General features: G+C 45.7%; 1 protein-coding gene across 7 annotated transcripts in view; it reads right to left on the bottom strand.

Annotated features, from left to right (window-relative positions):
* Positions 1 to 1906: 1906 nt before the first annotated feature.
* The window catches only part of PHLDB3 (pleckstrin homology like domain family B member 3), a 220461-nt gene continuing 210042 nt past the window's right edge, over positions 1907 to 12325 (bottom strand). For all 7 annotated transcript variants that reach the window (XM_085615667.1, XM_085615670.1, XM_085615668.1 and 4 more), the window contains one exon: positions 1907 to 3305. In XM_085615667.1, coding sequence (XP_085471793.1) covers positions 3171 to 3305 — 135 coding nt within the window. In that variant the 3' untranslated portion in view covers positions 1907 to 3170. The remainder of the gene's footprint in view (positions 3306 to 12325) is intronic.

The following is a 12325-nucleotide window of genomic DNA, read 5'->3' as shown; positions in this document are numbered from 1 at the left end:
CTGGGTACCATTCACCAGGGGCTGACATGTGGCCAGAGATGCCAATTGGGTTTAGGCTTCAACACAGTTTTAGGGAAGGAACACAGGCCCTGGGCACCTGATTGGCAAGAGCCTAGGGCACACTCAGTCAAAGTACATCAGCAATTCAGCAAAAGTGGGGGCATACCATGCAAGAAAGATGGCACTTTCTCACAATCGCCACATCATTACATGTTTAACGGATGAGTTTCCCAACATGACAGTAACTTGGTACAGGTTTGTAACATGACCTGTGGTTGGCTGACAGCATGCAGGGGATATTATGTAGCTAGAGTAGGTCTCTGCAGCATGGTGATGAGTATGGGTGGTATTCACATCTTATCAATTAGCAGGACCACCTCATTAGCACTAGATGTGAAACTACTGCCGGAAGTAGGAATGGTGCTGGTGGAGGAAACTGAACGAGGAAAGGGAAAAACAGGATTATGGGGTTGCAGGATAGAGAGGCTGCAGGAGGGGACATAATCATGAGCACTAGCTCTTCCTCACAAATGAGCTGTGTTTTTCAGGTATGTGTGAGCACAGATGTGGAGGCTCTGCCAGAGGCTGCTTGGTAATGGATCTTTCAAATGTGTGGGTGGATCAAGAGAGTCCTCTGCTTGGCAGTGGAGACCTTGGACAGAAGTAAGAGGTTGGGGTCTTGGTAGTGTCTGACCTAGGTAGTTTCAGCATCAGTTTGGCAGCCGCTATCAACGATGATCTGGGCTCCGAGGAAGGATGATCAAGGCTTCAGGTTGGAGGTGCATTGTCTTCTGACGTGGCTCAGTGATTGGGGGCAGCCTGATGGGTGTAGAGGCTTGGTTCCATGGTCAACTGGCACTGGGTGATGGAGCTGGACTCGAAAGACATTGCCTTTTATGACTCGGTTCGAGGCTCGATGCCGGACTCCAGGGGGAGAGGTGCTGTGCCCCGGACTGGGTGCTCTTTTTAGGATGACACCTTCTTACCTGCCTTTGGGTGTCAGTGCTGCAGACCTCGGTGTGGTCTCGGGGCTTGGTGCCCTGCACGGTCAAACACCGGCGAGGAGTCCCAGGCAAGGGTTGCTGCTTCATTTTGCGATGCATCCAGTGTCTCTCCCTCCAGTACCTAAGGGTGCTCTTGCAACGGAATGCAGCACAAAAGTTGCCGGAGGTGCTGATGTGGTCAAGGGAGAGGGAAAGGTTGCACACCCGTGTGCTGATTCAACCACAGGTGTATGTTATTGCTCTAGGGCAGAATTGAAAGGGTGTAAGTTTCACACCCTCCCCTAGGCATTCTCCAATGATACAACTTTTGTAAAATCAAAGTTTATCGACCAGTAGTCACCAAAGAGCTTCGACAGGTGGCTGGTACAGGATTAGGAGTTGCAGTTCGCCAAAGGAATTTACCTGCAAGTCGCCAAGGAAATGGTTGAGCAGAGAAGTTTTACCTGTAGCCTCTTCCTAATCACAGGTGTCGAAGTGTCAAATACCTGGCCCTGAAAAGGCAGCACAAACGTGTCAGTCTTGGTGTTCATTTTCTTCTGCCGTCGGTTTCGAATGTTTTGAGCACAATCTGGAGTGAAGCCTGTGTCCTCGTGCTTTATGGACTAAAGGAGGAGTTACAACCGGTCATGTGACTGCGTTCTTCTAACAAAAACAAGCTGCAACACCAGAGCCCAACACTAGATGGCAGGAGTGTGCAGAGTCCATGTATCAACAGCCACAGCACAGACACATTTCCCTAGGGATGCTTATGGTTTTCACCCCAGCTGTGGTAATAATTGATGGAAAAGTGGGCACTTATGTAATAAACACAACACATTTCTTTAAAAATTCAAAAAAATCCATAGATTTAATACATTCTTTCTGTGAGTGCAGAGACTGAAAACTACACATACCCATAAACATTTAAATATAATAAATTACTTTATTTCTGTAACAAGTGTCCAACTGTGCCAGTGTTTGCTGAATGTGCCAGCTACAGAAAAAGCACCATAGCAGACACCACTTCGGAATGGAAACATTTCTTTACAGTATCTTTCTCCAAGGTGCCTCAAACGATATCTGGGCAGGGCCTTGACGAAGCGCCTTGAAAAAACTGATCGCTACATATACATATATATCACTGTACATACGTTAAGGCCAGTGTGCAGCTTGGTTGCAGTGTGTCAGTTTCCACCGAAGACATAACATATTAGATAGCAGGTGAGCAGAAGATAAAAACCAGTAGGGACATCAGAAAGGTTCAGTACAACTTGGAGTTGTGACCAATCAGAAAACAATCATCTTTGAAATTGACCAATCAGATATTCAACACCGTTTTTTTGTTAGTGTCAATGACCGTATCCCATTTCATCCTTGGCCAACCACTGATACCTCTCTGGGGCGCTTATCACCCCGGAAGAAAGCCAATTTGGATTAGAGGGAAGAAGTTAAACTTGTCTGTCTCTAGAACCACTCAGGAGGGAAGCAGATACCCAAAATGCATCTGCCATTAGAATGGCTATTCCAGAGTCCTCGAGTGCCAGTATGAGCTCACTGATGCACTCCATGTGGGGGCAAATCAGTTTATGCTGGGACATGAGAGTTTGCACCCAAAGTCCACGTCATGGTAATAGGTGGCTCTGTCAGAGCAGCCGGCACACTATCTCTTAACCGAGCTCCCACTTGCACCCCACCAGCCCCGGCAGTGTATGTGGGTATGAAGGAAGTTGACCATGACCATCCTTAGCAGCAAAAGTCCTGAATTATGGCAAAGCTGTGTGTTGGAGCAGTGCTGATACCTGCGAGATGGGCACCAGCCCTTGCGACTACAAGTCTTTGTCTTGCATTGCAGAAGCCACTGAGGCTCTGTCCTTATTAGCAGCCTTCTAGGAGCCACAGGCGCCAATGTGGCTGGGTCCTTAGATGCCCATGTTCACTCGGCCTGTCACGAATTCTCGGTCACGACAGAGGCTCAACTGTGGTTTGGTCCTCAGTAGACGACATTTTCCAAGCAGTTGTGGGTGACCGGGTCTTGATTGTCTAAGCAGCTGTAGCTGTGTCAGTAGTACCACATGTCCTTCAAGGAATGAATTCCTGAATCTTCAGGCTCCCATGGCATGTACCTTTGTGATTGATATACTCTGGGGCCATAAAGTCCAGCTTATATTTGTGACCCCTTGGTCCTGCTCAGTAGCGAGCGTTCTCCTCAGCCGCTGTGACTATCACGTCCATCCAGATGCGCAGGGCTTCAGCAGTGGGAGCCACCATGCAGAAGAGACGCTCATAGGTTTTCACGCAGAAGGTCAGCTTCGGGTGGGGGCTCTAGGGAGACAAGAGGATAAAGACAATTAGTTAGCAATCAACCACTGGAGCAGGCAGAAACATCTCACACACTTCTAAAAATAAAAAGCACACAAGTCTCTGAACTACAAGCCTCCCTCTCCAGCCCTGCCCATAGAATATCTAACCATAAAACCTGTCTGCCTTTAGCCCTAAACATCAGTGTATTCACCAGCTCCACTCTTCACACCCTACTGCAAAGACAGTCTTGGTATCATCTAGAGACACTCGTCACCTCCTGATTTGCAGCACTAAAAGCTGAGAAGACAGAAAGAATACTTTAGACCTGCTAGTCATTGCCTCTAATTAAGCAACAAATGTGTGAATGAGTATCTCACTCTAGCCATTCAGTCTTAAAAGACAGTATCAGTGTCTTCTAGATGCACGCTTCCATTACCTTTTTTCAGTCCTAAAGGAGTGTGTGTGTGAATCTCATCAATCATCTAGTTCGGTACTTCCTTTTTATTGTTCAGTCCTAAAGGACAGCATGGGAATCCTCAAGTTCCACTATTCCTTTCAGTGTGTGAGCTGTGTGAATCTCTAGGTCTGTTTTATTTTTTATTTCAGTCCTGAAGGACAGCGTGGGTATCCGCAGGTTCTACTCTTCCTTCCCCATCACACAGCCCTAAAGGACAACAGTGGTATCTCTAGATCCAGACCCCCATTATCTTTCTTCTGTCCACAAGGGCAGAGCATGTGAATCCTCGAGTTGTGTACTTCCCTTAGACAGCGCGGGTATCCTCAAGTTCAACTCTTGCTTTTTACTATCATACAGTCCAAAAGGACAACAGTGGTATCTCCAGATCCATGCCTCAATTATCCTTGACAAGCCAAAAGGACAGTCTATGTGAATCTTTTGAATCCTCTTGTTATGCACTTCCCTTTTTATTATTCAGTTCTAAAGAACAGCAATGTTATCCTCAAGTTCCACTTTTTCTTTCTGTAGGAAGCTGTGTACTTGTTGCAGTACTCCCCCCGCCCGCACACTTTTTGCATAGTATTTGTTGCACCTTTGACTGACGTGTAATGGGTTCCTGCTAACAAGGTCCCCACTACCAGTTTTCTTTGTCCCATCAATTACAATTGTTGACCCAACTGGCAAAACCTTTAGCACCCTCTGTAAGTCCAAAGTAAACAGTAACCCTGGTAACTAGGACCCGAGGTGCTAAACAGGGCCCCTAAGGGCAGCAGCACAAATTGGACCACCCTAAGGGACCCCTCACCAAGCACATGCAAGACTGCCATTGCAGGCTGGGCGTCTTGGTGCCATACATGGCAACATTTTAGAAGAGTAAAGTGGGAGATTTTCAAATAATAATCAAGAGAATGCATTTTGCCCATTGACCTCTATTGTGGCCTGAATCGGGTCTATTGGCATGTATGGGACTTTCATGGTTTGCTGCTGTGGGATTGGATATGAGAAATGCAAATATACGTTTTTCCTCACCTTCCAGGCAGGCGCACGGAGAAAGCGCTATGGTTGGCAGAGAGAGCGTGACAAATGTGCACTCGCCTGCAAGAGTTAATTACTGGCGGTGCATACTCCAAGTCGCTCAACACCAGTACCTATCAGCTGTAGCCCGCCGAAGAATCAGATTTTTCTATGCAGGAAGCAGGAAGTGGGAGACTAACCTTGAAATCGGCAGTCTCCCACCTGAATCGGGAGAGTTGGCATGCATGTGGTGCAGACAAAAGTGAAAACACAATAGGTCACTGCATGCAATATTTGTAAGTCACCTCTAAAGCAGACTTAACAGCCCGAAGGCAGGGTGCAAAAAAATTACATGTGAGGGCATACCTGCATGAACAGATATGCCCCTGAGCTAGTCATTCCTATCACTGCCAGTACAAGTGACCAGAGAAGCCATTTAAAAACATGTGTTTGGTATCAAATTGACGCCAGCATTGAGTTACCAATACATGCACCCAGAGGGCACATTAGAGGTGCCCCCCTGAAAACCTACCAGCCTCTGGTGACCTTGCTGGCTGGTTTCTGCCAGCCGGCCACCTGAGATGCTGTTCTGACTGCCTAGGGCGAGAGCCTTTGCTCTCAGAATACCCAGAACAAAAGCCTGTCCAGGAAGAGGCTGTAATACTCCCTCCCACAGGATGACCTACTGATTAGCCTCCTTGGGCCAGCAAGCTTCAAAGAAGCAGCCACCTCTGGAATGCGAATCTGGCTCCACTCACAGGAGAGGAAGCCACCTACCCCCCTGTCTAGAGCCCCCTTGCCACCTGGACAGGTGAGAAAATTAGCTAATCAGGTAGGCATGCCCCCTCCAGGCTAGTACCACCCCTAAGGTGGGCTACTGTGAAGTGGAAGCGATTTTTTGGAAGTAGCCATCCTTGTGATGGCATACTTAGGAACTCTGGGACAGGGTTATGCCCACTTTCACGGGAAGTGGTCATATAGGGGGCGTAGTGAACCCAAAGGTAGGTAGCCCATTGACTACTACCCTATACTCCCATAACACCCCAAACTTTAGTATTTAGGGGAGTCCATTGCACTAGGGAAGCAGATCCTGATGATCTAAGAAGAGAGAGGACATGAAAGAGCCGAAAAGAGAAGAAGTAAGCTGACCAGGTACAACCCCCGCAAGTCTGTCTGCACCCATTGGCAAAAACAGCGTCAAAGTTGACTCGACCTGCAGCTGTGACTCCAGAAACTGGGGAGGACTGCCTACCTTCAAAAAAGACTCAAGACATCGCGTTAACAACGGACATGTTCAGAAGAAACTCCAAAAGAGAAGACTCTGAGGCCTCCTGAACAGCGAAAACCAGACACCCAAAGACACCACTTCACCCGTCGCCTCCAGCCCGAGTTGAAGTGTGCCACCAGTGTCAATAAGGTTTCCCAGCCCTACAAAGCTCGAGCCCATCATGGCTTCCCCCATTCTGGACTCCTTGACATCGCCTGCAGCGTCTGCACGCACTCACCCCTCAACTGCGACTGCTACAGTAAGAAAAAAAACAAAGCCTAAGGACAACCCTGCACCCGGGCCTTGGAGAAGAGGACCAAAGGTGTGTGTTCCCCCCCTTCTCGAGCATCGCACAGCCTGGGACCACTTGTTGGTTCAGCCCGACTGGCTTCCTAGCCAGAGCCTGCAGCCTTTTTTACAGTGGCCCATGTCCATTGAAACACATTAGGCTCCTGACGCTGATTTGCACCTTGCATCCTACTGCCAACGTGCCGCTGGAGGAGTACTGTTGGTGCTGCCTTGGACCTTGCCCAATAATCACCTTAACTCATTGGGATTGGTCTTGTAAGTCGTTGTACTGTACCTGTTTGCTGAACTTGGGCTTCCTTCCATAGGATAATTGCAGAACTTAAACTGCAGTGTCCACTTTTTAAAGTGAAAAGAATTTATAGTTAAAAACTTACTTCACTGAAGGATTGTTCTCCGATTCTTAAACATATATAAAGATACTTGCTATTTGTGTTGTCATTTATTCATCATTGTGTGTATTTTTAAATGTTTTGCACTCCCCTGTTAAGCCTAAGGCTGCTCGACCACACTTCCCCTTAATAGAGCACTTTGGGATTGCATAGTAAGCCCCTGCTCACTCATAAGGGAAACACTGGACTCTTTACAAGGTATATCAACTTTTTGATATAGCACAAAGAGGCAGCTTCCTACACTTTGTCGTACAGTCCTAAAGGACAGCAGTGGTACCCTCTCGAGCCACACCTCTGTTCTTTTTATTCAGCTGTAAATGACAGTACGGGTATCGTTTAGTTCAGTTGCCTTCAAACTGCGGGATAGGCCCCACTGATGTGTCACAAAGAGATTCCGAGGGGTGGGGAGCAACACTCTAGTCAAGAGCAGCACTTAATATATGCCTGGGAGAGTGCCAACAATCTTCACACTTAAACAGTACTGTGATTTAGTGTAAAACAGAATGGCCAGGAGGCACTCTGTGATAGGCCAGCATAACATCTTTTGCGAGTGTCCTGGCTGAGAGCGATATCCTATGCAACCCTTGCAGCCCATTTTAAGTTAGCAAGCAGCGTGCTGCACTTTGGGATTCGTAGTTTCACTAAACAATGCAAGAAAGGGCACTAGTGAAACGTAAAACGCAAAGTGCTTTTGACTAAACGCCAAGAATGTCTGAAGGTGACAGACAATATGGGAGAACTGCCCACAAGAAATGGCAATGGGGGAACAAAAATGAAAGCCAACGATGAATATTAATGTTTGTCAAACTTCTTTGGTACCTATTAATGTCACTCACACATTAGGACTCCCTCTATTTCTTAGGATATATTTTAGGATATTTGCAAGGCTGTTTCGAAAATGCCTTTCTGTCTGCCTCACAACCTTACTTGAAATAATCGCTTTGCCTCCTACATTTCGCTTTACACTGAATGTAATTGTAGTGATACCACCAGATTTGACTACATCAGTTAGAGGGCATGACTTCATGTCACAAAAAAACTATTTAGCATTTGTTTTGCAGTATTTAGTGTTTTATAGAATACATGCATGAGAATATGTTTGCGATGGGCCAGTAAAATTATTTTATGGGGGCTTTTCTTGCCTGCTCCCCTAAAATAATTTGATCACTGAGCAGCGAGCATTGGATTTCTGTATGGTAATTAGATATTACTTTACGTTAAGAAGAACACTAGACAGTCACTGAGAAAAACAGAGATTGAAGTAACATAGTTAAGCGAAATGTTCAGAAACAATGTAACAATTTAAACTCTAAAAAGTAACTCAAGCCCTAAGGTAACGCTTACCCCACATATTACATCACTCATGACATCATTGATAATATCAGTGCAACATTTGCTGTGAAATTATTGATGAGAAAACTGGGCATGGTGGTGACGCAAGGTATAGTTACTTTAAGTCATGAGTTATAGTTACCCAAGATAACTATGGCTGCTGAATTTCAGTGGGTTTTACAGTTTAAAACATTACGTGGTTACTGAACATTTCACCTAACTATAATGTTACTTTAACCTTTGGTTTTTTCAGTGATTATTCGTGAACTTTGGATCCAGCAGGAAAAAACACATTGAAATTCACTGATAAACCAATAAAACAAAAGGTTATAGGGTCGTTATAGTTACGCTGACTTTTTACTCATACAAAACCAAAGAAATTCAGCAGTTATACTTATACTTCTAGTTATGCTTATCTGAAGAAACTATAACTCCTGCCATTGAGTAACTTAAGGCAACGAGTCATAGTTTCTTAACATAAGTATAATTATAACTGCTGAATTTCTTTGTTTTTTTTATGAATAAAAAGTCAGCTTAACTAGAACAACCCTGTAACCTCTGGTGTTATCAGTGAATTTCAATGTTTTTTTCCCTGCTGGGACCAAAGTTCACGGAGGATCCACGGACAGTAAAATGCGGCAATAAAACAAACACAATTTTAGGGTCACAAGTGTCCCTCAGGGACCCCTGTATGTGACCTCTGTGGTCAGGATACCTATATCCTGCCCCCTTCTATCTGTTTTGCAGTGTATTTTCCACACACCAAGTCAAAGAGAGAAAATAAAATGGCTGTTGCCACTTTTCCTTTCAAGCTGCTGCCAGCCAATCAGGGCCTTCCTTTCATCTCTAGATTTGTGCATAATTCGCAGGTAGATCCGCAAATTATCTGCGTCCCCAGATATACAAAATTGTTGCCCACTTAATATCTCCCAAACTACTAAACGGATTTACAACAGATCACAAAAAGCATGATCTACGTGCCAAGATCTAGCTTCCTGAAGCATTTGGTGTAATTCCGTCCAGCGGTTCAGGCTGTAGGCTTGTTCAAAGGCCCTATGAGATCTGAAATGGGCAAAATGCATTTTGGGAACTCTTTTTTCTCTGTACCAGGCAAATTTTATGAAGATTCATCAACTGGCGCCAAAGATAAAGGCAAATGAAATTCACCTTTTGATAGAAACTAGAATGTAACTTTAACTACCTACTGGCAACCACCAGTAGGACATATCTACACCTATATATATATATACTCACTGAAAAAACCATAGGTTTTAGGGAAAGTTCTAGTTAGTTGGACATTTCACTCGTACAAAAGCATAGAAATTCCCCTGTTATAGTTAGTTCAGCTAACTATAACTCACGCCCCCGCAATGCACTGCTGATGACGTCACATATTACACCACTCATGACATGGCCAGTGACATCACTGATGACATCTCAACTGACATCACTGATGACATCATCCATGTGATAATTTCATGCATTTTCTCACACCCTAATATAACTTTAGATACACCAACTCTAAATTACAGACTGCCATTCTCAAAACCATAGACAATCCAACACCAATAACTACATACCCACTCACTGATTCTTAGGTTTACACACACATCCACTCACTCACTCACCCGTACAGTCACTCATACTTATGGTCACTCAGTACAGGACTATCATAAGCACTCATACACCTATATAGAAACACACACCGCCACTCATCCATAGAGGTACTCACACACCTAGTCAGTCATGCTAAAAATTAATCACACTGCCATTTACTCACCTATACAGTTATACACACACCAGCTCACTTACTCATACAAATACTAGCACATACTTACACTCTTATACAATCACTGATACAAGCACAGACTCATCCATACAGCCACTCTCACAATCACACACTCACTTATAATGAATATGCTACTTACCAGTATGCATCTGTTCTTGGCATGTAGGGCTGCTGACATTCATATCTGTGCATAGATCGCCGCCTAGTGTTGGGTCCGGATGTTTGCACGTTGTTGTCCTGGAAGAGTCTTCGAAGTATCCTGAGATAGGTGACTACTCCCCTGGACCACAGTGCGCATGGGCATCCTCTCCATCCTCAGATTGTTTTTCGCCATTGTGGCAGTGATGGAGTAGATACAGAAAGTGATGACCATGCTTACAGTAATTCTGAGAGCTGCAGCTGCTACAGGCGCCGGGGAGGAGGGAGGGCGATATGAATGTCAGCAGCCCTACATGCCAAGAACAGATGCATACTGGTAAGTAGCATATTCAGTTCGAGGCATGTGGGCTGCTGAATTCATATCTGTGGATAGAATATATAGCAGTACCCTCTATTAGCGGCGGCCACCAGTGCCAGCTGCAGCGGTCTGAAAAAGAGTTTTGAGAACAGCCTATCCTACAGCTGCCTGCTGTTTTGATTGCACATCTACACAATAGTGTTTGGTAAATGTATGTGTAGTGGACCAGGTGGCTGCTCTACATATATCATGCAAAGGAATGTTTCCCAGGAAAGCCATGGAGGGCCCTAACTTACGTGTTGAGTGGGCTCGTGGGGGAATCGTTAATGTGCGTTTAGCTTTTTGATAGCAAATTTGAATACATTTAACGATCCATCTGGCTATACCTGCTTTGGAGATGGCGTTACCTTTGTGGTGTGGGGCAAAGGCAACGAAAAGTTGTTTTGTTTTCCTGAAGACTTTAGTCCTGTCTATATAGTACATGAGGGCTCTCTTTACATCCAGTGTATGGAGTGCTCTTTCTGCGACAGTTTGTGGGTTTTGAAAGAAAACAGGCAGTTCAATAGTTTGAGTCATGTGGAACTGCGATATCACTTTGGGCATGAATTTTGGGTTGGTACGTAGTACGACCCTGTTTGCGTGAACCTGTATGAATGGCTCTTGAATGGTTAGTGCCTGGAGTTCACTAACTCTCCTCAAAGAAGTGATCGCTATTAGGAAAGCTACTTTCCAGGTGAGGAATTGAATCTCGCATGAGTGTAGAGGTTCGAAGGGTGGACCCATCAGGCGTGTGAGGACCAAGTTGAGGTTCCACATTGGAGCTGGTGGGTGGCTAAGAGGAATTACTCGTTTGAGTCCTTCCAAGAATGCTTTGATGGCAGGCACTCTGAATAAAGAGAGGTGCTGCCTGTTCTGGAGATAGGCTGATATTGCGGTCAAATGGACACGTATTGAGGTGTATGCCAGATTGCATCGGTATAGGTGTAAGAGGTAACAAATTATGTTTTGGATGGATGCGTCTAGCGGGTTAATGTCATTGTTATTGCAATAAATTACGAACCTTTTCCATTTGGCTGCATAGCAAGCTCTGGTAGTGGGTCTTCTAGCTTCCTTAATGATGTCCATACAGTCAGGTGGCAGGTTTAGGTAGCCAAACTCTAGGACTTCAGGAGCCAGATTGCCAGGTTCAGCTGTTGCGGATCTGGGTGCTGAATCTCTCCATGGTTCTGCGTCAAATGCGCGGGTTTGATCCACAGCCTTTGATGCGGCACCACGGAAAGTTCGAGAAAGGTGGTGTACCATGGTTGGCGTGCCCATGTTGGAGCAACCAGGACGAGTGTCAGTGAGTGTTGTCTGAGTTTGCGCGCCACCAGCGGTATCAATGGTGCTGGGGGAAAAGCATACGCAAATCTGCCGGACCAGTTCATCCATATCGCATTGCCCTGCGACTGCGGATGTGGGAACCTGGCGGCAAAGCTTTGGCATTTTGCGTTTTCGCTTGTGGCGAATAGGTCTATGTCTGGATGACCCCACTGCTGGAAGTACGGTTGGAGTACTGATGGGTGTAACTCCCACTCGTGCATCTGGTGGCTGTGTCTGCTGAGCAGATCCGCCATCTGGTTGTCCTTGCCGGGGAGGTGTTCCGCCATGAGGAACATGTTCCTCTGAATGGCCCACTTCCACATGCTCTGAGCCAGATGAGACAACTGTGGAGAGTGTGTTCCTCCCTGCTTTTGTATGTAGTACATGGCGGTCATGTTGTCCGTCCGGATCAACACGACTTTGTTGCACAAGTGTACTTTGAATGCTTTCATTGCTATGAAGATTGCCATCAGTTCCAGAAGGTTGATGTGCATCTTCTTTTGTTGTATTGTCCATAGTCCCTGCACTGTGTAATTGAGTACATGAGCTCCCCATCCCTGGAGAGACGCGTCCGCTGTCAGTATTATTTGTGGAACAGGCTCTTGGAACGGTCGGCCCTTGCAAAGGTTTTGTGGGTTCCACCAATGCAGAGAGTTGTATGCCCG

The sequence above is a fragment of the Triturus cristatus genome, chromosome 7 (assembly GCF_964204655.1).
Source record: "Triturus cristatus chromosome 7, aTriCri1.1, whole genome shotgun sequence".
Classification (NCBI taxonomy): Eukaryota; Metazoa; Chordata; class Amphibia; order Caudata; family Salamandridae; genus Triturus; species Triturus cristatus.
The sequence above is the reverse complement of the archived record's forward strand: the minus strand, read 5'-3'. Positions and strand labels throughout refer to the sequence as shown.